The sequence below is a fragment of the Hippoglossus stenolepis genome, chromosome 11 (assembly GCF_022539355.2).
Source record: "Hippoglossus stenolepis isolate QCI-W04-F060 chromosome 11, HSTE1.2, whole genome shotgun sequence".
Lineage (NCBI taxonomy): Eukaryota > Metazoa > Chordata > Actinopteri > Pleuronectiformes > Pleuronectidae > Hippoglossus > Hippoglossus stenolepis.
In genome coordinates, this window is record NC_061493.1 from 10,317,407 (window position 1) to 10,342,775 (window position 25,369).

The 25,369-nt window shown below is 40.7% G+C and overlaps 2 protein-coding genes across 2 annotated transcripts in view; both read left to right on the top strand.

Moving 5' to 3' along the window:
* The first annotated feature begins 193 nt into the window (after positions 1-193).
* On the top strand, positions 194-20,767 carry LOC118117623 (solute carrier family 25 member 36-A). Its single transcript, XM_035169997.2, has 7 exons — positions 194-629; positions 2,863-3,027; positions 7,864-7,941; positions 11,676-11,776; positions 16,666-16,732; positions 16,822-17,111; positions 17,805-20,767. Exons 1-7 carry the CDS (start codon positions 589-591, stop codon positions 17,996-17,998), a joined length of 936 nt encoding a protein of 311 aa, XP_035025888.1. The 5' UTR covers positions 194-588; the 3' UTR covers positions 17,999-20,767.
* Positions 20,768-23,051: 2,284 nt separating this feature from the next.
* The window catches only part of LOC118117680 (SPRY domain-containing SOCS box protein 4), a 75,921-nt gene continuing 73,603 nt past the window's right edge, over positions 23,052-25,369 (top strand). The window contains exon 1 of the mRNA XM_035170120.2: positions 23,052-23,232. The gene's annotated coding sequence lies outside the window, so the exon portion shown is untranslated. The remainder of the gene's footprint in view (positions 23,233-25,369) is intronic.

Consider the following 25,369-nt stretch of genomic DNA (forward strand, 5'->3'; position numbering starts at 1 on the left):
CTCATTAAAACTCCAAACAGCATCGTATCCACAGATGAAACCGAGTCACCGTAAAGTCAAAAAAATCCAAAACACAACAGCAGCTCGGATTCATTCACGTTTGACCATGTGAACAGTGCATGTTCGGGGGCGGGCGCCGCGTGACGTCACAGGCCGTGCGGACCAACGGCAGCGCGCGTTTGCTCAGCCTATGGCAGTACAGTAAATACTATGAGCTCTGCCTCTCTCTCGCGCTGCAGCGATCACAGCGGAGGAGGAAAAAAAAAAAGACGATGAGCTATAAAACCGATCGTCGGTGCTGAGGAATTGTTTTGTCGGTGACTCTCCCGCTGAGGCTCACGCTGTCCGGAGGTTTGTGTTGTGGTCGAGGGGGTATCTGTGTCAGAGGTAGGGGGACACGCGGAGGGCAGTCGGCCTCACTGCAGTGTGATTCACCGGAGACTCGCCCCACAGCCCTCGCAGTCAGCGCCGCCGCCGCCGCCTCTTCATCGACGCCGTTGGCCCGTCACACGGTCGCATCCTCTCGGCCCGTGTTTGGCCCCTCTGCCGCGGCCCCTGTGTGCGCTGCTCGGCGGAGCATGTTCAATAATGAGCCAACGGGACACACTGGTTCATTTGTTCGCCGGAGGGTGAGTCACACAACCCGTGTCCTGTTTTTTTTTTTCGTAAAAACACAGACGTGCTGTTTGCTTTTACTCATTATTTAGCAATGGATGCTTTTCCTGCACAGCGCGTGCGCGTGCTCCAGTTACAACCAAGGCAGCGGCGTGCACGTCAGTGTCAAACCCGTCGATTTGAACGACACTTCCTGTCAACCCTTCAAAATATGTTTATTTGTTAATGACAAATATCACAAGAAGAGAGTGATTAAAGCTTATATTTGGATGTAGAGTTTCCACTTTGTATCCTAACTCGGGTTTATTCATCAACTATTGAATACCGTGTTTTTACTTTAAAATGGCAGCAGTTTAACACTTTATTTTGAAGGCAAGTTAAATCCATGTCCGGGTTCATTGCTACTCTCACTGTAACTTGATGCAGGTCTTCTGCAACCACAGCAGTCTGACATTTTCTCTGAAATTTAGCATTTTAAGGCCATAATAGATGAATTAGGTGAATGATGCAAGTTCTATATCTACATATACTCAACCAAGATTGTGATTAATAACTATATATTGTGTTTCATTATGCATAAACATTATATATATATAATATAGATGCTGAAACCCCAATTTCTGTAACACTTTTAGGGCTATTTAGGGGTTTCCAAATGTTTCTTTGTCAAGGACCCCCAGGTACAACAGATGTGCATTAACCTGCAAACATCCTTCTCATCATTTATGTTCCCAAAACCAATCATTTGAAGACTTGTACTGTTGTGTAACTCTTCCCACACTCGACAACAATTTTCACTCACAATTCTGTAAACAGCCCAAACTGAGAAATCATTAAAGGAAGTTAAGGAGAAGAAGTAAGATTGCTGCGTTGAATATGTCTTGTTTTCAATCTACTACTGTTTCTCTTTCTGACACCTTTTTCTTTTCATTTCACACCAAACCTTTGATATTTAAATATGCTAATCTTATCGCACCAGGACTCCACTCTTAACTCTTTAATTAGGGATCTAAAATATAAAAACAACTCACAGTGTGTTGCTATCTCTAAAAAACAGAATCTGATCGGAGCTGGCAGCCTGAGCACACAGCTTTCTCTATCACAGCCACTGGCAGACACATACATGCAGCCGCCACTGTAGCGCCTGAAAGTAGGACAAAGGTCATTGCTGCCTGTGAGCATGAAGATATAGCTGTTGCTACTCTAAAGAGAGAGCAGCACGAGGAATTCGCTGCCAAAAGGATGTTAGCTCACACCAGTGTACGACTAAAACTAGTAGTCACTTGTGTGATTGTCATAATAGTCAACAATGTCCTATTGTGGAAAGCACCAAGCTTTCAGTGAAAGCAAATTAGATCAACTAATGGCAACAATAACGTCTGCTGGCCTCTGGCTTATAAAGAATTGTGTGCTAATTTAGACCAAATAAATCAGATAGATGGTACAATGATATTTTTCAGAAATTGACGCATCATGTATTGACATAATTAGGGGGACACTGATTGGAATGAGATCCGCCTCAGTTTGTTTACATGCTGCTGGTGGCATCTGTCAGAGTACAGGTCAAAGTCTACGTAACATGATCACCAGTTCCTTTGGTTCATTGGTTCCACTTTATTTTGGAGAGTCTGGCTAGAGTGAGTTTACAGAACATTTGTAACATTTCACTGATCACAGTGTTACATGTACTCTCTGTAGGTGGACTATTCAAATACCGGTTAATTTATGCACAGTAATGTTTTTGTTTATTTTGTGTTTGTGTGTGTCAGCAAACTAAGCAACACTCTTGATTATTACGCCTTCTCAGATGACCTGGGTCAGCACACAGGTTACAATTACACTACTACGCAGTCAGTTTCTTGAACATTTATTGACAGCTTACACATTGCAGCATCACAACAGCAGGTCACGGTGTGTGCTTGAGTGGCATCTCCTAGATAATTTTAGAGCAGACAGAAATAATAGATTGTGTTACCGATGATTGGGGAGACCAGTGTTGAAGAATGGTTTAACAAAGAAAACTGGGAGAGGAAGCAATAGATATTTGCACCGATTGTTTGAATAATAATAGAAATTAAGTGAGCCTACAATTAATTACTAAAATACATGCATATCATTTTTTTCTGTTCCTTCTCTCTAATGTGTGAATGTGTTTATTTTGTTTGTCCCTCCTTGCTTTTCCTAATTTCTTCCACCAACCCCTGTGTTTCTGCTCCCTCTCTACCTCTGGACCCCTTCCCTCTGTAGATGTGGAGGTACTGTGGGTGCTATTTTGACTTGTCCCCTGGAAGTGGTGAAAACCAGACTACAGTCCTCCTCCGTCACCCTCTACATCTCTGAAGTGCAGCTCAACACCGTCAATGGAGCCAGTGTGGCCCGTGTCACTCCGCCAGGGCCTCTGCACTGTCTCAAGTAAGGAGAATGACACTGAATGCTAATTTTGACAAGGTATAATTTAAAAAGAAACCATATTAAGGTTAGTTTTGCTATCAGATATGGGTGTAGAATGCTAATGTACTGTATGTCAACCAATTCTTAGGATTTTTAATGATTATTGTGTGGGATATTGTAGTATTATAACATTAACTATAACTGATACATCAGAACTTATTCTAGCTCTGTAAAATGAACAGTGTCTGTTTATACTATGATTTCCAAACCACTTGTAAATCGAGGACATAAGGTTATGGACAGCTTGTACAAACTACACTTACCGAATGTATACATTGTTGTGACAAAATGCAAAAGGGGGAAAATACATACTACTGTGGCAGTGTCATGTCTGATAGATTTGGAAATGTTTCAGCATTCTCACACACACACACATGCACTGTCTGTGTTTGCTATGCAAACATTCATGTCGGGGAAGCTGTCCACTGGCTTTAACCAAAAGACACAAACTTAGACAGTGCAAGGTCCTCCAAACTGAATTCACAGGGATAATGTAACAGGTTTGTCTGTTTGTGCTGTAATCTAACAGCGAGTTTACATTTTACACTACTAATTAGTAATTATTTGCCTCAGTCGGGCTCCTTGAACGCACCAGGAGATGGATTGTTACATCCAAAGAATCAATAGAACTATTAAGAAATTGACAAAAAAGCAGATAATTAATTTAGCCTTTTGCAAAGTCCCTGTATTATCTATGCCTCCTCTACTAAACATCTGTCTCCTTGACTAAAAGTTGCCATGAATTTCAAATGGTTTGAGTCATGTTTGGTTGACTCAAACGAAAATAGGGAGCTGCCTGTTGAAGCAAGTTTTCAAACAAAGTCTAGCATGTTAACAGTTTATAAGTAACCCAGGAAATATCCTGACATGTTGCCATATGCCATGATCAGTATGGGACCAGGGCTTTTCTATGTGCAATACTGGTAACCAAATCTCGCAGGTCAATCAATGCTTTTAACCAAACTGAAGCTGGTCAACATGCTGTCTTAAACTGTAAATGGAGGTTGTTATGACATTAGGTGTAGGTTTTAAGTTTTTTGTTTTGATTGTTGTTGAAATACTTTTTAGATAACTTCAGAATCTACCACCAAGACATGTGAGCAGTGCAACAGATGAAAAGTCAAACCTTTCTTTTTACAGCTACTGTGTAACAAATGCAAGAAATACACAGGAAATGCAATACAATGTGTCACATGTCATTACTCTTCTTATCAAACACTGTGGAAAGATACCAGTAAGATAAGAAGTGAGAGTATAGGGCAGGGGTGTCCAAACTTTTTTTCCCGAGGGCCACATACAGAAAAATATACGAAGGACTGGGCCACTCACTAGACGTGAGGTATACTGCCTCACTTCTCATGCACTAATATAAGCCTCCATCATAGCTCTCCATTAGTAGATTTTCATTTTATTTTTTACAAAAAGGTTGGCAGGTCATTCTCTCAGTGACAGCCTCAGATTGGTTCTTAGGGTGCTGATCCCCCTTCATTGTCCTGTATGAAGGGAGAGACAAGAAGAGAAATAGGGGATGTGGATATTTTAAGCTTATTACGCAAATAAATTATTGGGCTTGTTAACACATCAACTAACGTTTGTTAAAAAAATGTCATCAACTTTAATTGACTGAATTTATTAAGTAATTGGGCTTATTAACAAATGAAAACTGTGTGTATATTTTTAACTCACCTGTAATGGGAAGAATGTTGCGCTCAGTGGGAGCAGTGATGCTGCGCTTTGGTCTGAAGGATAGCTGGCAGGTCAGGAGTAAGTTTGGTGGTTGAGATGCGAAGGACATCACGGAAATCGTTCTGGTTCTCAGTCTGCTTTTGTTCAGCGTTAACAGAGAGAATGTCTGCTCACAGATGTATGTTGAGCCGAACAGACTCATCATTCGTTTTGCGTGGCGTCTCATCAGAGGAAACTTGGCCTTTTCCAAGCTCCGGTAGAAGTCAGGTAGGGAGAGAAGCTGATGCTGATTCTTCAGAGAATCATCACACTGAATTTCGATCAGTTCTAATTGCAGACTCTCCTCCACTTCTTCTGCATCCATTGAAAACGGAGCCGCAAACAGTGTGATTTCCTTCTCAATGACAGAAAAATCTTGGAGGCATTGACTGAATTCTGTCATGAGAGTTGTGATCACAGACACATATTCTCCAATTTTTGCAGAGAGCTTGGCATTTGGAAATGCGCATTTGATTTCGGTCAGCGTGGGGAAGTGCGCTACATTGAAGTTGCGCAGTTGTGACTCGAAGAGACGGAGCTTCGCACAGAATGCTTTCATGTGCGCATACAGCTATGGTACCAGCTATTGTTGCATTTTCTTGAGCTTTGTTTGCACGGAAAAAAAACTGTTGCTGCGTTAGCAGGCTAGCTGCCATTTGCTTTACCTTCTCTTTCCGCTCGGCACCAGTGTAGGACGTGAAGGTCTGATGTTCCGTTTCATAATGCCGTTGTACATTGTACTCTTTCATCACGGCAACACTCTCATTGCAAATCAAACAAACACACTTCCCCTTGGTTTCTATGAAAAAATATTCATTTTTCCACCGAGTCTGAAATTTTCTGCACTCGCTTGCAATCTTGCGTCTCTTCGGTTCCGGCATTTCTGGTGACCCTGAGCTAATTTTTTCTTCGATTGCTTGCTTTGTGGAGACACTGCCTTGTTCAAGACAATAGCGTCACCTAGTGTTTAAACTAAGAAGTGCAATACAGTGGGCCATAGTCCATTATATTTTTAGACTTTGATACGGGCCAATTAAAAATGGATGGCGGGCCGCAGTTTGGACACCCCTGGTATAGGGGAATCGGACTCTGGTGAGGTGTTTGTATTGAGCCTACAGAAAACTAATGAAGCTGGATTAAGTGTTTAAATAAGTATTCTGTGTTACAAGCTGCTGTGTGAGGAATTTTCCACTGCCAAGGTCTTGCATAAATGATTTAGCTAATTAATCATCTTTGACAAACTTCTAATCTTATGCTTTAATTCTTTGTCACGTGGTTGATGTTTTTCTTCTGTTTGTTTTTGCTGAAGAATCGATTTGTTCTCACAGGCTGTTGCACTAAGTGGGAATGTTTTCTGTGTCAGTTTTCCCTGCCACGACGAGCCTTTATTAACAACACTATCTTCAGGATTTTGGTTAACAACACTGCACTGATGCCTTCCTTCCAGAGATTGACGTTAATCTGGGTTTTGTTTTGGGATCAACATTGGTCTTGTGCTGACAAAAAACAGCTTCTTGTGTTGTCCTTGAGACAAGAGAAGAAACTGTACACCACTATTATATGATACAGAGGGGAACTGAAGAGGTAACAGTGGTAGAAAAAAAAAAACACAAGTCAAAGTAGCTTGACTTGTAGTAGGGTGCAGGCCTGGTTCCATTTTAAAGCTGGGTATGTTCTAAACTAGGGTATGTTTTGAGTTGTAACAGGGGAAAGCAGTGACACTCTAACCTCACTTGGCTGGAAGGCTCAGCTCACCAAACCACAAGCCAAACAAAATACAGCTACATAGCTGCTCCAAGAAAGATTGGTACCATGTCTTGTTTTATTGGTACCAGTGGAGTGCCCTTTCTAAACGCTGCATGTTTGGAATGGTCTGTTTACTTGGCCTGTGGTAATGCTCTTTGCAGCTTTCTTTCCGAAACTGTCACAGTGACCTGCAGTAATTGAGCAGAGGAATGTAAAGACCGGCTGCTGGACTCAGTCCACAGAACCCTGAAGCTGCACCACTGCTGCTGCACTAAGAGCCGGTCACCTGTTAATTCAAAGTTCAGTGAAGCATATTGTGAATATGCTGTTGGAGTGATCAACGACGTCACTTACGTTGAGTCCCTGTAGCAGCTCCTTCAGAGCGCTGGTTTGCTTTTTATCCATAGTTTATTAATATTGAACGTATTGCGTGTCCAAATTCGACTCTGCGATTCCATGGGCACTTAACAATACACATACCAAGTGTTAAGCCAATATGATGAAAGGTTCTTGAGACGTGTTCCACACACAGACGGAGATCTCTAAAATGTATCAGCTAATGTCAAAAAGTGCACTGAATCAAGGTGATCTGTAAGCCACGATGTAACCGAGTTATACTGGAGACACACGTCTTTGAACATAACAGAAAATGAACAAAATGAACCCGGGAGGCTTCATGATAATGCCACTACCACTGTTGATTGTCAAGTCCAGGTGTCCGAGAAGTTATAATTTACTGGTGTGTTTGCTTAGGGCGCCCACATTAGATTTAAATTTAGCTACCAACAGGGATGTTGTGCCAAATGAAATGCTGTCTCTACCGGTTGACCTCTATATTTTGATGGACATTCTCTCAATGTCCTGTGGCTCTGTGTTCTTTCTAAAAAAACACAGGAACTACACGCACATCCAGTAAAAAACTGGAGCTGGATTAACAAAATATTACAGAACATTTTAAAAGACGAGAAAATCCACACACCTAGAAGGTCAAGATATGAGATGGTGAGATAAATAACTGTTGTGGGTGAAACTTTAGAGTGGATCCTGTTTTATAATTTCCAAACATGCAAGATAAAATCCCCCCACATTTTATTCCTTAAATATTTTGGATTAAAAGGTTATGAAGCAAATGTTTGACAACACCTGCATGCACAGCAAAGACTCCTCCAGCCAATCGCAGTATTATGCCCAGTGGTATAAATAAATATAAGGATAGTACATGGAGATTTATCTATATAATGTACTGTATTTTTGCTCTGCACCAAGATGGAATGACCAATAAAACCTGAAATTAAATGTGTAATGAAATGTCTTCTGTCTCTGCAGGTTAATTATAGAAAAAGAAGGGCCCCGTTCACTCTTCAGAGGACTGGGACCCAACCTTGTAGGTGTGGCACCTTCCAGGTATGTGCACTTCTTATCTTCAGTGTTCTGCTGTGTGTCTTCTCCTGCTGACTTTAGACTTTATGCCCAGGTTGTCTTAAGCAGTTCCACAAAAATGCACATGAAAAGTTTTCGATAACCAAAACAGTAAAAAGGTTCACTGCATCTTGGTTTACAAAATTAGATTGGAGGTATGTCCACCTGTTATTACAGAATGAATACATTTTACGTCTTTTACTTTCCATTTAACATTAGACTTGGCATTTTGTTGTGTAGTATCTAGTAGGGCTGCACGATATATCTAAAATTGGCCGTCACCGTGATATCAACACTGTTTGAACTGTGATTAATGCTGTTCCATGTGCCATGCATTCACGCTCTGCATGTCAATGTATTTGGACAATCAGATGAAGCCCTACTGCCCTAGATAATGAATTAAAGATATTCAGATCATCCCACTCCATGTATTTGTTCAGTGTCTGCATAGACCACTTACTGTATGGGGTCTATGTTAGCAGCGAACCCAAAGCAGAAAGACTTTAACACTGTATACTTAAGCATTTGTTTATTTATTGCAAGTCTTATCATCATTGCAAAATTCAACAACGTTATCGCATATTGCATGTTTTCCTTATATCGTGCAGCCCTAGTATCTTGATCTTATCTTATTACAAACTTCTGGTTCACTTGGCGCTTATGTTGACTGCAATAATTGTATGTCACAAATACACAAATGAATGGGGTTTAACTGGCAAAAATACAAACTATATACTATAGATACAATAGTCTATTTATACTAAATAAATCTCAGTTTCAAATCCCAGTGGAATTGAGCAGGTCCTCCCTTTCTTAGCTTAGCTGGTTGCATAACAGCCTGGAGTCTGAATGGAGTCTCACAATCTGAATGAAACAGCAGCAGCAGCAGGCGTCGGACAGCTGTGACGCTTGCATCATGTGACTGTTGTTGTTGTTGTTTATCATCGCATCAGGGTTCTTCATTTAGGCAGTTGTGTTGGTTTCTAATCCCCCCCTCCCGGAGCTGTGTAGTTCTCCCTAGCTACTGCTGCATCACATGGCCATTGTCATCCTCTTCCCGTTGGTTCGTTGCAGCCTCTGTATCTGAGTCATCCTTTACATACTCATATTCTCCATCTCTCCCACCGTGTTGTCATGGCTTGCCTGTATTAATTTATAACTCTGGGCTCTTCACTGTCGTTGCTGTCCGGCTCTGTCTGATGCAGACTCTCTGTGGGGTAGAAAATATCCTTTGGGCGTTTGTGTGTGTGTGTGTGTGTGTATGTTCACCCTGTGGGATAGTTGTCCAGCTGTGGAAGTGGTGGCTTGTTTTCTGGTCAGGACATCTATAGCTAGCTGTGATATAGGGAGACATTGTTACATAAGTTATTAACCTGGTGAACTCATTGGCAACATATGTCCTCTTCCCCTTTTTTTTTTTTTATGCAGTTTGATGTCGCCCGTTTTCCTGCAGTGCCAGGCTGGGTTCGGTATATCATAACATATGTAATGGATACTTGTACTTGCCCCCACCACTTTACTGAAGCTGTATCACACAGAAGTGTACTTGTTGCGATATTAAATTTGAAGACACCACTTTAATGACGACACTGACATGTCGAACATAAGCTTGTGGATACCTTTAGTTACCGTCTATTCAGATTTTATTTTAATTCCCAATAGCTCATTTGGCATCGGTTAGAGATGTCCTGATACCATTTTCCAATACCTGGACTTTGCATGTGAAGTGCTGGTCCATTACAGTGCATTTAAAGAAATAACAACTTATATAATGTAGTTTAACAGCTGTATGCCACTGTCACAAGTTTGTCAGCTGTCTTTCTAGCTTTGGGGCTGTCTGTGTCAAACCTATCACATTGTTTGAATACAGTTTCCAATGCTTACTGCTGCACTGGCTAAGGCTACCTTTTCAAAATCACTTCTTCTTCGCCACTTTAAAAACAGTACTTGCAGTGGCAGTGCAGCGCAACTGCTGTTTTGGAGTGGAAAAGAATATTGCAGGTTTTTCTGGTTGAAACTAAAATACTTGAAAGATGTGTTATAGGATTGGTACATAGATTTGTGTACTCGACGATGCTCAACCTGTCATTTTCAGCAGTATCAGAGGCATTTCCATTGCTTGTACCAGTATTGGAACATCTCTATTATCGATGGATACTTTTGGTTGTTAAATAGAATTTTAAAATACATTTTGATGGGTGTGACGTTTGTAACTTTTTGAAATTGATTTGCCTGTGGTGGTGCAGCCTTATTCAGATACACTTGTGCACATCCTTTGACATCTGAAAACTAAATGGAAATGTCTCAAACGCACATTAAAAGCAAGAAGCACCATTTCCCACTAATCACAGTAATTTAGGCAAATGCTTGAACTTAACATGCAATATAACTGAAAGGAGTAACGGATTTATTACTTTATTTATGTGTAAGTGAAGGTCTGGGTTGCTGAGCTGCAGAGTTATTCTCTCCTGTTATAATTAGGAAACAGCACTCTGACGCTCGAGTGCTAAAAACATCTTCTGATGCTAAGGAGAGCACGCTCCGCTGGGCATGCTGCTGGCGTTCATTAGCAACACACACACGTATATATGAGATGGCCTGCACCAGCAGTATCGCTCATTATGTATGGGAGATGCACATACACGTTCCCAGCCAATCACATGATTCATGTGCAGAGCAGCACGATTATGTTGTGCATGCGAGCTCTTGATTCAGAACGAGGCCGGGGGAGTAGAGGTCACTGGGTTTAGATCCACTCAGCAGCAATGACTAAATCCTGTGACTTTATTTAGTGTGGGACAGATAGAATCATGGGAGATAAATCTGCTACTAAAGTATGCCACACAAAAGCAGTAATGCGGGGATCGGAAAGTGGCTGATTATATGCCACTAGTGGTTCAGTGGTATATCCCGATTACTTCAGTAGCATGTGCTGATCTCTAGTGGTAGGATACTCGTGTTCCACCGGCACACTGCTTCCTTGTGGCACTTGCCATTAGAAAGTGGTAGGCCACAGTCAGACTGTGAAATACACAGTTTTTGTTGTGTGGGATTTGTGGCTACAATATGGCAATATTAATAATACTAATACTACTTTTGGGGAAATTGGCAAGAATATCAATCAGAATGAGGATATGAAATTACTGTCATTTCAAAAGAATCGCACATCTCCCAGCAACAGAACACCAAATAAGTTTATTTATGAGGCCAGGTTGCACTAAGAATTGCACATTAACAGCAGTAGGTGTCGGAGGACAAGCCCACTGGCATTAGATTTGTATATGCATTCAGAGGTAGTTATTGTCTGGCTGTGGCCAACTGTGACATGGAATGTGTTGGTGTAACATGAGCAGCAGACCACTAGGAATTGTGGCATATTTGGCATATGTGGCATATTAGCTGGCCAATTCATTCTACTGCATGCCCTCAACTGTATCTAGTTTCAAGTAATTTAGAAAATACATCAATGCAATTCTTTATATGAACCCACACACTTACACAGTTTGTTTGTTTTTAATTACGTAGCTAATGCTTCCAGTTAGTCATTTTTTAAAGTGCAATTCACATTGAAGAATCTAATGAAGACGAATAGTGTTTTCTTCCAGGGTTTCATTACTGTGCAGCTGTAGTTGACCTAAGTCATCTTATCCAGTTTTTTAAAAATTTCTTAGAATCCTCTCTCTCTCTCATTGTTTTAATCATGGTGTTATTTCCCACAGGGCGATCTACTTTGCGGCCTATTCAACAGCCAAGGAGAAGCTGAATGGGGTGCTGGAGCCAGACTCTACCCAGGTGCACATGGTGTCTGCTGGGTTGGCAGGTAAAGACGGCTCCCTCTCCCCCGCCCTCCTGTCTGTCTGTTCAATCTGTCTATCCTTCTCTCTGTTAAATCTGCCTGTCAGTCTGCCTGGGCAGTGTAAGTCATGTTGGGTTTTATAAAAAAGAAAAAACAACATGTTTTGAATTTTCAGTTTGTCTTCATGAGATACATATCGTTTATTTTTATTTTTCTCATCGTTTTTAAACATCCCTAAAGTTTCTCTTCATTTAATCCCTTTACCCCTCCTTTATATACATGTGTGGGATGGTGGGATCTTCAAAACAAAAGCTAAAAGTCAATACCTAAAGCATGCAGAAGCTAACGTATAGTATCTGTTATGACTAGATATTACGTTGCTCTTTTGTGCATAGAAATATTAAATATAGACGATACCGGATTTAACAGAAAGCACAATTTAAGACTCTTAGGATCAAATTGACCTTTACCTTGGCTATGGTGAAAATTGGCCACAAAAGATCCATTTATCGATGTTTCAAACACTGTATTTTATACAATCAAATGATTTAATCTCGTTAATCTCATACCTGGCAATTAAGAAAAACAAGCACCTTGAAACCATCACATAGCACATACCACTTACTCTCCACAGCTTTTTCTAATCCCCCTTCTCTAAATACACCCTTATTCTTCGTATCTTGTCTCTTCATGGCGTCTCTACAGCTCACATATGTTTGAGGAGACAGAACCTTTACATCAGCATTAAAACCAGGTGAAACACAGCAGCAAAGCAGTTAGGATTTTTAATGTCACTGATGACGTTTACCCATGTCTGTGCTGCATGTACAGTATTTCTATCTGCTTGACAAAAAGAAGAAAAACACATGGTCCTCAAAGCTTAGGTTGTGCTTTCCTCCTCTCCTTACCCTGTCTCCCCCTATGTATTATATTATTATTCTTTTATCCTCCTCTCCCTTCTTTACTATATATCTTTTATTCTTTAATTTTGAGGCCTCACCAGAGGACTCTGTAAATGGTTTAACATCCCAGTTGTTACTTGAACAGTGTGGTCTGGGCCCCCTTCTTTGCTCTGTGTGTGTATAGAGGAGAGAGCACGGTCCCCAAAGGTCAACCGGGGCCCCTGGCACTTGGGCGGACACGTCAGGTAGCACCCCATTTCTTTACACTGGTATGATGAAAACCATGGTGATTTTTTTTTTTTTTATGAATATTAGAAAGTTCATGATGGTTATTCATTTGTAATGATAATACCATTGCTTGTGGCAGTGTGTTTGCTGCTGGTTTGTAGGTTTAGGTTCTTCTGATACAGATTTCTTAGTCTTGACACACTCCTCCCCCCTTTCCCTCTGCTTATTTTCTCAAAAAAGTAAAGGTAAAATAATGACAAATAATTAGATTTTATGTTGTCAGCCTAAAAGAAATGCTAACCTTGTCACTGCTCCAGAAGGTTGTCATCACTCTGTCATCATTTACCAATACCATTAGTGTCTCGTCTTGGTTTCTCTTAAAGGAGAATTGGTTTTGTTCCATCATCCAAAAGCCTTTCATGACTTTCATTGTATTTTCAAAGGAGTTGAATATACTGAAGATTTTGTCGTGAGTCTCCTATCAGCAGTTCTTCTATCAGGTTAAAAAAACACACATTTATAAGCGCAGATACATAAAGCAAATGATGTAAACATAAGACATTGTATCACAAACGAGGAGGGATTTTAAAAAAACATCATGCTTTAAGGATAGTGCTTTTTTTCCCTTGATGTTGCACACATATCCTCATTAGCATGACAGTGACGCCCACAGGCATGTTTATATTATACCTCAGCCCATAAGCCACAAGTGGCGTACAAATGTCTTCTGGTGTCTTGATTCATTGAGCTACACAACTGCCTCATTGTCTTTCATATGCACACATTTTCCACACACACTCTCTCCGAGCTGTTCAGCACTGGGAAGAAGCATAACTGCAGAAAACCTTTGTGTCTGAATTGCTACATTGAACCCAAATGCCAGATATCTTTTTCCGTGTCGTCACTTTGAGGAGTTACTGCCTCTCTACTTTGAATGGTTTGCTTCATTTGTAGTCCAGGAAAGGGAGGCTTGCTTGGCCTCTACTCCGACATATCTTCCTCTCCTGCACGTAATCTAAAGCATATTTGCCTTGAATGTAGGTCAAACTCCCCTGGAGACATGACAGGCATTATGTTCCATTGAAAGATCATCAAGCAGAACATGCAGCAGCACATCCACTGAGGTTCAGCTCAGGGAATTGGGCTGTATCAATGCACATATATACAGTAGTATCTGCATAATGCTTAAAGAAATGACTACGCAGGAAAGCAAGTGAGGTTCACTTCCATTAACAAAATTATTTGTTACTTTGTGCTGTGTCATTGAAGTTTTTGAACATTAGCTTGACTCTTTAGGTTTATATGGTAACATACTGTACATCCAGCACACACACCAGCTAAGTCTTTGTTAAGTCACCTTCATTTTTATATATATATATATATATATATACACACACACACACACACACACACACACACACACACACACACACACACACACACACACACACACACACACCACCAACCCATCACATGGTCATAAAATGGACTCTTTTCATCACTATCATCCCCCTCTTAACGACAAGGTTAGCATTTCAACCTGCCTCTTTATTTTCTACCTCATTTTGATTTCATTCTTTCTCTGATGTGTAGACTATAAACTGATGATGAAGAATATACAACTTCAGTTTTTATTTTCTGCCTTTGTATTTGTTGTGTGTTGTGTTTTTTTGCCTCGCTTCTGTGAGATGGAGCTGGAGGTTTGGATTGGGTTGGCTTCTGTTCAGTCAACATTTGCTTTATTCCAGTTGATAAAGAGTAAATTCTTATAATTTGAAAAATAAAATAAATTTAAAACCACTTCATTCAACAAATGATGGTAAATTGGAGGGCATGGGGCTTAGAGTTTGGGGATAGATGTGGGGAGGTGAGTTCATCACCTCCCATCACTTCTCCATGTGCAGTACCAGTGGGTTTGGGGGGTGGGTTGGTGGGGTTGGGGCTTGGATGTGACTGCTGCTTGTGTGTGACTGTGGTACAGAAAAGCCTGTGTCTATTTTAGGGCTTTACTGTAAAGCTTTCACCCCTGCGTGATTGGGTGGGACACCCCCGCCATCTGAGCCCCCCATATCTGCAGGCTACTAGCTGCAGCGGGGAGGAGCTGGAGGAGCTTTGCCCCTCCCTCGTGAGTACACATCATAGACGCTACTTCCTTCTACTTCCTTCTTTTTTCTCCTTCCTCTTTTTTGTTCTTCTCTACCTCTCTTCAACAGACCTGTGTCCTCCTCTCTTCTTCACGCAGTTGCCTTAACGTAGGGTTCTTCTGTCGCACTGATAGACTAGATGTACTCAGGCCTCTTTAGAGACTTGCTCTTGTCTAGCGGTTTTCCACAAATAGCCATGTTTGGTTTCTCTGTCGATCATCAACATCAGAAAGTTTGAGACTTTGTGCCATTTCTTAATGATACAAAATGCTCACTAACTAGTTTTACACACTACATAATAAACTCCACATTACTATACATTGCCTACTGCGCCTGCTTAACAAAGTAACTTCCCCTCTACACAGTCCAAGCAAACACATGCACACACTCACATCTGCTTCATATACTGTATATTCTGTGCACACATAGCATTCTCAATGCATTTGCAATGCAACCTACTTTTTGACTGACCTCTTGTTTCAAACTAAGCAAACATTGAGTTTGGCTGTGACGACAGATGGATTTAGAACAAGTTGGCCTGCCACCATTAGGATATTAAAGGCTACACGACATTCCACACCAGAGACTTTCCACTTTAGTCCTGCTGAATAATTGAAGAATCTCCTCCAGACACCATCTTGTTTGTCCCTGCTTTTGTAGTTGGGCGAGTATCAGGCCAGCAGCCTGTCTGTAGTGTCTAACCAGTTAACCACTGGTTTGTTAAATGTTGTAGAATAAATACAAAATGACACATTCATTGACTAATAAGTGTGTGCACATTTGGTTCATATTGCTTAACTTTAAAATTTTGAGCAATGTCAAAACCCACTGTGTTTCCTCCTTGAAGTTGTGTTATGACAGATCATGAAATAAAGTCATGTGAAAATGAAATCTCTGAAATCCTCCTCTGTATGCTCTTTAGGATGAGCTCATGTTTTAATTGTTAAAGATTTTCAATAGAACCAAAATCATTAGCATTTAAAAAGAAATGAATCAGACAGAAGTTTTATAACTATCTGCCACACTAAGAGGCCACCATAAAGTTTCTACTTGACCTCATTACCCACAGATGTTCCAGGTAGTTATTTTTAAAAGATGAATAAAAAAAAGCACTGACAGCGTAGAGCTGCAGCCTTCATGCACTGTTTTAATATAAGATATATTACTTCAGGATGTTAGCTGTTTGGTTTACATGCACCTGCAGAGCATTTCACATGAAAAGGATCAATATGTCATGTGTGTATTTCTGTCTGAAAAAAAGATACAAATTTAGTCTCAGTTCATCTATACAGTGATTTGATTTTCTCTTGAATAATATTCACAGATCTATCCATGCATTTGCACATTTGTCCACAAATCTCTCAGCACAGATTTGCGGGTTCTTTTACTTATATACACACACTGATTATGCACATGTGGGTTGAGGTACAGTTACACACCCAGATAATATTGCTACAATAAGGACCCAGTAGAAATAGCTTGGTCAAAAGTGAAACACTGAAGCAAGTTGATCCTGTTTAGTGAAGCGCTGTCTCACTGTTCTTGCACCATATAGAATATTTAGTTCACTTGATAAGATTGTGTTCTTCCACGTGTCTCTGCCTCTGTCTGAACCTCTGACCCCCTCTGAATTTCCCAGGGTTCACCGCCATCACAGCCACCAACCCCATCTGGCTGATAAAGACGCGTCTTCAGCTGGATGCCAGGTGAGGAACTTCACTCCTCTTTATAACAATAATGAGAATTTAAACATAGTGTTTGTAGACGTGAATTAAAAGGCTCTTTATCGTTACAGAAACCGGGGTGAGCGGCAAATGAATGCGTTTGATTGCGTGCGGCGGGTGTACCAGATGGATGGGCTGCGAGGCTTTTACCGGGGCATGTCAGCCTCATACGCTGGCATCTCAGAGACTGTTATCCATTTTGTCATCTATGAGAGCATCAAACGTAAACTGCTGGAGTACAAGGCCCAAACCAGCATGGACGAAGAGGAAGAGTCGGTCAAAGATGCCTCAGACTTTGTGGGCATGATGCTCGCTGCAGCCACCTCCAAGACCTGTGCCACCTCCATAGCCTACCCTCATGGTACGCTTCTCTCTCACTCACCTTCTCCAAAGATAAAGCCAATGATATTCAGTGTTTTTATTTTTGTCAACAAATCCCATGGAATGTGGCCTTATTGTTTAAATAACGCAGTTAGTATTCTATTGTGGCAACCATTTAAGTGCTTTTAAATGCATAATATATGAACAATATTGATATCTATAGATGTTGGGGTATTATTTTGCCAGTGACGTTTTGAGCACAACGCTCGTCCTCAGATTTCTGATAGAGAACCAGAGTTGCCATCTTAAATACCCACAATCCATTTTGAACATGTCACCATCTGTGGCGTTACTCTGACTCTCTCTAACATATGTAGCTAGACAGATGCCTCTGATTGTTAGTATCTGTCATGGAATACAAACTATGTCACATGGCATTGTAGCATCATGACATGTTGCATTTTGAGTGAGGCAGTGACTCACATTTTGTGACTGGAAAATATCATGCTCCACTTATGCTATAAATATCACTATCATATTCTCCACCAAGGCTGAATGCAGAAGTTCAGATACCTTCCGTTTGGCTTCTCTAAAGTCATTCTGGGACATCGAGTCATCCGTATATCTAGCAGCTTGTTTTGTAAAGGATTAGTCTGGTTCAGGGGCGTACGCTCATAGTTGATTAGTACGACGACAACTAACACAATTTTCTCTCTTTCCTCTCAAATTGCAGAAGTGATACGAACACGGCTACGAGAAGAGGGCAGCAAGTATCGCTCCTTCTTCCAAACTCTGCTCACGGTACCAAAGGAGGAGGGATACCGGGCGCTGTACCGCGGCCTGACCACCCACCTCGTCAGACAAATCCCCAACACTGCCATCATGATGTGCACCTATGAGGTGGTACTGTACCTGTTGGGCCGTTAGCCACCAGGCACGTGTCCTTCCTGTTTAAAGAGGGAGACGGTTTGCAAATGACTGAGAAGGATGCCCTTTGGCAAAATGAAGACCAAAGGAAAACCGAAGAAACTCTAGTGGACCAGGAGAGGACACGTGGAAATCACATGAAGACCAAGGCTGGGAAAGAAAATAGTTATCATATCAGCATTACCACCCCCCAGTTCCCTTCATCCGGCTGCTGGAACAGATAGAGGGCGCCATAGGTTACAGAAGCAGTAATAAGGGTGGGGACAAGAGAGGAAAGGACACAGACAAAAACACAAGGTACCTCTGAAGGAAAAGAATTGCGCACATTTCAGTGGCCTTAACAGAAAAGTGTTTTAGCTTGCTTCCTTTTAAGTGAAGGATCAAAAACAGTTCCTCACTTTCATAGAGATATTGGGGGAAACTGAACTTGACAGGAAAGATGGTTACTAAATATACTGTTGGTCAGTTTCAAGAGTATCTCCGGGTGCAGACAAACTGTCTGCCCTCGCTTCAGTGCTGTAAGACTACTGTATGATGAGATAGCTGGCAGTTGAGGAATGTTCATTTAAGGTTGAATGTGAGAAACAAAGACGTCACTGTTTTCAAGTCACCGAAACCCACTAATTTTTGCACTACAGAAAGTGTGGCTTCAAGCATTCCCCTCACAAACGGCACTGCCCCTCCCCTCCCCTCACGCCTTGTGACGTCCACAGACTCTAGCTAGTGTTTATGAAGAGTAGCTTGAAAAGCTGACTTTCATTCAGTGTTTGATTCCTCTATAGCGTTGACGGTTTGTTAAAAGCTGAACAGAGATCAAATACCCGACCAGCTGCGTCCTGCGCACAGTCGCTGCACAGGACTTAAAAAATAACTTGTGTGAAAGTACAAGAGCGTTGTGTCCTTTGTGAGGTGTGTGAGTGTCCAGAAGGCAACGATACTAAGTAACTACATTTAGAGTGTGGCTTACTTGAATATAATGTGACGTGTCGGGGAAACGCTTGGAGTGGGAGAATATTTATGGGGTTTCATCTGTGAGTTTAACACATTAGTCACTTTCACGCTCATGACTGTGTGCGTGTATGTGTTTGTGCAACTGCAGTCGTGTGTGTGCCTGCATGTATAATAAATATCTACTCCAGATTTCCCTCCTCTAATTATAAAACTCGCAAGACTGAGTGTAGAGAAGCTCCCCTGCGACACCGGGAGCCTTCGTTCCCACTCTCCTGCCAGTCCTTCCTTCCAGTGGCTTCCATCTGACCTGATAACATGCACTTTTGTGGCCTTTTAGGGGCTTGTGCTTTGCATTTTATTGTGTGGACAGTTTTAACTTGTACATTGTAAAAGAAGGAAGAAAAAAAAAGTATTGCTGTATATCAAAATGGTATTTTGCGCAACTGTTCTTATAGCAGATATATTTTACAGTTTAGAGTTGTCAGTAGTTGTGAAGGATGTCCAAATGTGTTTATATAATATAGATAATGTATATTCATATTATATATTGTTTTTTTAGGTCCATGTATGATTTTCATTTTTGTGCAATTTAACCTCGTTTTGACATGGACTGTTGACATGAATATTGACATTGCGTGACTTTTTCTTTTTTTTTTTTTAAGTACATTTTTTTGTTTTTTGTTTGTTTTTCTGCACTTGCATATTGCTGTGAGCTGCCATTCAAAACATTTGCTTGTACATGAAAGCTAAGAAAAGCTGCAGCACAAATACGTCTCGTCAACAGTTGTGCTGCAGCGTTGATTAGTTATTTTACAGCGTTCATTAAAAGTGTTCCATTTCGCAACGTTTGGATGTTTCTGTAACGTGTTTACATAGTTGTATAGTGTCTGACAAGAGTATTTTCGGATCTCATAGCAACATGTTTGATTATCCAATTGGAAGTGTTTTAATTTGAGAGTTCAAAAAACTGGAATGTGTGCAAGGTACCTCAGCTTAGAGTGGATTGTTCAAGACTGAATCCGAGAGATCCAGAAATTGCTCATTTTCTCTGTTACTGAATAGGGTTGTGGGCACGGGACAGTAAATGTACAATTCAAGCGATCTCCAAAACGTTTGATGATAATTTTTTGATCTCATAAACCTGATAATGGTGTTCCTTGATTACGATTGGCTGTTTGAAGTTATCTATTGTTCTGAAATCCCTGTAAACCGCTGCCATTTGGGACGAATCTGCGTGTCATGTAAAACATGTAAAATCCTGTCTCAGTGCACACTCAATCTTCAATGGAAAATTAGAAAATTCACACCTTTTCATGTTTTAAAATATTTATTTTACCAGTTACAGAAAACATGATGTTCTTGAACGCTCTCATTTTTCCTCCTCCTTGCAGTATTATGTCGGAGGCTAACCGAGGTGCTGTAACTCGTAATAGTTATTGATTTCCAGTCTCCGGTGACTTGTTGCGACTCCTGAGTTGATGTTGGTGCTTGAGAAAAATTGCTGACTCACTTTAACGTCCACGCTTTGCTATAAAACACTAATGGCTTTTTATGTCTTCAGCTCCATCGCAGTAACACTTGAGGCCAAACTACCAAAATGTGACATGAACAGACAACTGGACATTTCATTAATTTTTTTGTTTTAACCTAATTTCAGTGTCTGTATGCAACTCAGTCTCTTCAGGCTGTAGACAGGATGCAGCCTCGTGCAGGGTCTAATGAAACCTGGAAGATTTGTTTTTGCCAGCTCAGTTGTTGATGTGTTTTTGTTTGTTTGTTTTCAAAGACAAAAGTAAATAAAATCCATTTTCAACTATAGTTATGTCCAATTTATTTTTGCATTTCTTTACTTACTCAAAAGTATTTGCGTATTTGTTTGTAGCAGCTACAGTTGTTCATGTGTCAGGATAATATATGATGAAAAAACACTATTCTTGAGTAAAACATGAAAAAAATTTTGATTTTGATTTAAGTAAAGAAGAGAGGAAACCTTTTCCCTTTTTTTTCTCCATCTGATGGATAAAAAGACAACACTTAATTAATCCCTGAGGAAATATCTGTGCCAAAGATGCTGAGAATCCATCCATCATCTATACAGTTCATCCCCTGAGGGTGGCGGGGGAGCTGGAGCCAATCCCAGTGGACATTGGGCGAGAGGCAGGTTTCACCCGTAACAGGTCACCAGCCAATTGCAGCGCAAAAGATAAAGACACAAACAACCATTTATTCTCACATTCACACCTACGGTCAATTTATAGAATTCAATTGACCTAAACCCAGACTCTCAGGATACAAAATCAAAAAACTAGACATATGTATATATTTACTTATATATATTTACACATAGTAAAAACCATGTTTTTAAACAGACAAAGCAAAAAGTAGATTGACAAAAATGTTGATTTTATACATATGTTAAAATAATCAAGAACCTAAAGGAAGGGAAATGGAAGGATGAAACGTATGACAAGGAACTATCTGTAATTACCTACCAGGACCAGAGGGAGGAGCCAAATAGCTCCTAATAGAAAAGCAAAGGTGTAATTTTGGTTTTAATGTCATAATAATGTCATAATTAAAAATCCAGGTAATTAAACAAGTCGTGTAAGAAAAAGCGAAAGCCATATCTTCACTCTGACACACACACACACTCTGCTTCCTCATTGCTCATCCTAATTTTCATGCTCAGACATTAGAGGCCAATAAAAGCATCGATTTGTGTTTATCTCTGTGTAGTGTGTGCGTAATACCTGCAGCAGAACTAATCAATGTATGAGAGTAGATGGAAATGGGAATAATCTATCATCATACATGGTCATGGTTGGACTAAGTGACTAAATACATTAGTTTGTATTGACTTTGTAGTGCGACTGTGTGCAGGTTGTTGACCACACACATTAACACACACACATGCACACCCACACTCACACAAACACACACACTGGCCAGATGCAAATCTATCAGCTCTGCTCTGTTTTCCTTAAACTAAATATAGTGAGATCCAGATTTTACAGCACATCACTCTTTTGATTTTACGGTTATGAATCTGAACTGACTTCATCCTAACAGGCCACTGATTGGTTTAGTGGTGAAGACGGTGCTGGAGGCCATAGTGGGACATGTACACAAGATCAGAGAAATTAAGCATGGGGACGATGACACCTTCAAGTGCTGTCGGGAAGAATATCACAGCCAGGTATAAGTGTGGAAATTGCTTTTTATCATAAAACACAGTGGGGAAACAAAGTAGAACTGATTAAAGGCTACTATATAAATATGAAACAATTATGATAATGTATGCAATAAAACCATAATAATTACATTGTAAAATATGTATACTTTTGTCTTATCTGAAAAAGTGCTTCACAGTGATCAGAAACATGGCTATCAGGAAAATTGTTTTCTAAAAATATTAACTCACCTGCTACCTTAACATAAAGTCATCAGGACACAGGTACAAGTCAATATTGTGCAGCAGGGCCTGCTTCAGTGAAAGCCTAGTACCTGCAACACTAAATGCGATTTTCTACCACTAACCAGCTCTTTTGCTCTTGTTAATGACACGTCCCTGATTGTTACTGTTGCTATTATTATTATTATTATTATTATTATTATTATTATTATTATTATTATTATTATTATTATTATTATTATTTCCTATTGATGTGTGCTGTTTGCTTTAGGTGTTGATCTGTTGTCGGCACGTGTTTTGCAAGAGTAATTGTGAATGTGCATTGCTGTGGCACTGAATATCCCCCTATCTGAGACAATAAACAAACTAACTAACTAACTAACTAACTAACTAACTAACATATTTTCGGTACTACTAGTCGTAGTAACAGCTGTATTAGTAATAGTAGTAATAGCAATATTGATAGTACTGGTATAAACCAATGATGAACAATGAGAACTTTTAATACAACTTAGATAAAGTTTTAACACCTATATGGAATGAATTCCTCTAGAAATTGGTTTGTTGACTTTCTGAGAAGACATGAACGCAACACGAGAGTCTCAGCCAATAGCAGGAGAGCATGACGCTATGTTGTGGTGTAAACGACCAATCAGCCGCCGTTGTGCGGAGTAAATGGACACTGATCCTCGGGTTCCTGACTACCTGTGACTGTGTGAGTGGAGCTGCTGGTTTAACGCAACAAAGGATCCGTCTCCGCTCGTCTCAGACACATGTTCCACCGCTGGAGTAACGCTGCTGTCACCGGCCGAGGAGAGGACGGGCCTCGGTTCTCCAGAAACCAGATACCGTGACGAGTGGAGTTTGTTCGGTGAGTGTTTCTCTGTTTGCACCGGATGAAGTGGATCCGGTGGAGCGCTCGGTTGTGTGTAGTTGCAGCGCGGAGGCGAGCGGCGGGATCCCGTGTTTCCCTTCAGAAAAAAGTGTCTTTACTAGGTTGAGTTGTTGTGTGAATGTGATATTCACAACTTGTAGTGTGTGTGGCCTCTTGTTGTGTTGTTGTTGTTGTTGTTGTGTTAAAGTTCTCACAGCTGACACGAGGAATCCTCAGGAAGACACGATGAACCTGAATGTGCATCTGCACATGGTTACATGTTATACTGATGTCACCACATCTGTCATTTTATACACACACACACACACACACACACACACACACACACACACGTTTGTACTTCTATCTAACAACCTTTCTTTCGATCTAGTCTTTCTATCCATCTGTCCTAACCCATGGCCACTCATTGACTTAATACATTCCCAAGCCCCTTACCCTAACCTTAACCATCCAAACTAAAAAAATAACCTCAATTTAATTCTAACCCTAAAACCATACCCTCAAACATCCCTTTGAAAAATGAGGACTGATCAAAATGTCTTCACATACCAAAAATGTCCTCACTCTGTAGGGTCTTGGTCCTCACAAGTACAGTAAACACACACACTGAAAGTATGTGTGTGACTATTGGGTGTATTCACCAAATAGTCCAAAATGCAAAAATAATCCGAGGTAAATCATCACTTTTTTTTACAGAAATTGTTAATTCATTACTTTTTCTTTTGATTGATTAACTGATTCGTTGTTGCAGATTTGGAAGAAAGTTTTTACTAGACCTTGACTGATGCATTAGTTAGCCGAAGGTTTAGGCTGCCTTTCACTGACCTATTGTATCGGCGTTTAATTATTTTTGCAGATATGAAAACTTAAACTTAAACAATGTAGATTTGTTATATAAAATTATTTATTTTCTTAAGTTAAGTTCTATACAATTGGCTGTGTTAGTGTTTTCTCTTTGTTTATAGTTATTTATAATAAAGTTAATGGATAAACTGTTACATTTCTTTGTCATAAGGGTTTGACAACTTCTTAGGATTCATTGACAAATATGGCCAGATCTTTCGGCATCGGAAATGTTTTACTCCCTAATATCAGTGTCTGCATCAGCCCACAAAAATCCATATCACTCAGGCTCTAGTTTTTACCCCATGTTTGAAAGGACAGAGTTAAACCATTGACCTATCAAAGATCTAAAAGCAGAAAGTAATTTTTGAACCTTGCATTGCTTCAAAGTGATTGTTCTCTAATGACCAACGCTAGTTGTTTGTAGAACCTGACGATGTATATAATTCAAACAGAGAGGCCACAGCAGGTGTTGTAGCTGTGTAATAAAGTGGATCGTCTTTCCTCACAGCACTCTGTGACTTATCACTTCTCTCTGTGACATTTACCTGGCTAAGATGGGTAAGGTGACAAGGACACGGAAAACAGAGAGCAGATGGTGGGAGTTGGGAGGAGATGAGGAAAGAGGAGTAGATGGAGGTGGAGTTGAAAAGAAGGGCAGGGGAGGGAGAGAGCCGAGAAGAGAGGGGGAGAGAAGAGGGACCTGGGAAATGGACAGGGACGAGTGTGACAAGAGGAGAGGTGACATGTGCCCCCTCAGATGTGCCAGGTGCAGCATCGCTTCATTTGGAATGATAACAATTAACAGGTCAAAATGTGTGTGTGTGTGGGTGGGTGGGTGGGTGTGGTGGGCCGAGTCTGCTGGTTGATGGATGACCTGTCCTAATAGGGTGGGGTGAGGGGGGGTTGCTCGGTGGGGAGAGAGATGGAGGGGGAGGATGGGATGGAGCATTGTTATGTTGACAGGGGGTCATTTATCTGTCTGCTGGATCTGACCAGCCGGGCACCATGGGAGATCGAGCGGCTCACCAGCGTCTCACCCTCCTCACCACCTGTGTCTCCTTCCCTTCTTCTCTTTCATTCTCTCTCCTCACATTCCCCATCTCTTCTTCTTATGTTTCCACACCACTTCCCCTGCAACTTTCCTGCTCCCTCCCCATGTTTCTAGCGCATTACGTACCACTCATTCATCTTCTCCACTTATCTTTCACCACCACTCTCTGACTCCTGTTCACACCCTCAAAGGTAATTTGTCTCTGAAACACTTTAT

What these genes read in the sequence shown, in the direction of transcription:
- LOC118117623 (XM_035169997.2), top strand. Translation starts at nt 589, where the DNA reads ATGAGCCAACGGGACACACTGGTTCATTTGTTCGCCGGAGG. An exon ending in GTTCATTTGTTCGCCGGAGG is followed by an intron (nt 630 to 2,862) that starts GTGAGTCACACA and finishes TTCCCTCTGTAG; the next exon opens with ATGTGGAGGTACTGTGGGTG. An exon ending in GGTGTCTGCTGGGTTGGCAG is followed by an intron (nt 11,777 to 16,665) that starts GTAAAGACGGCT and finishes TGAATTTCCCAG; the next exon opens with GGTTCACCGCCATCACAGCC.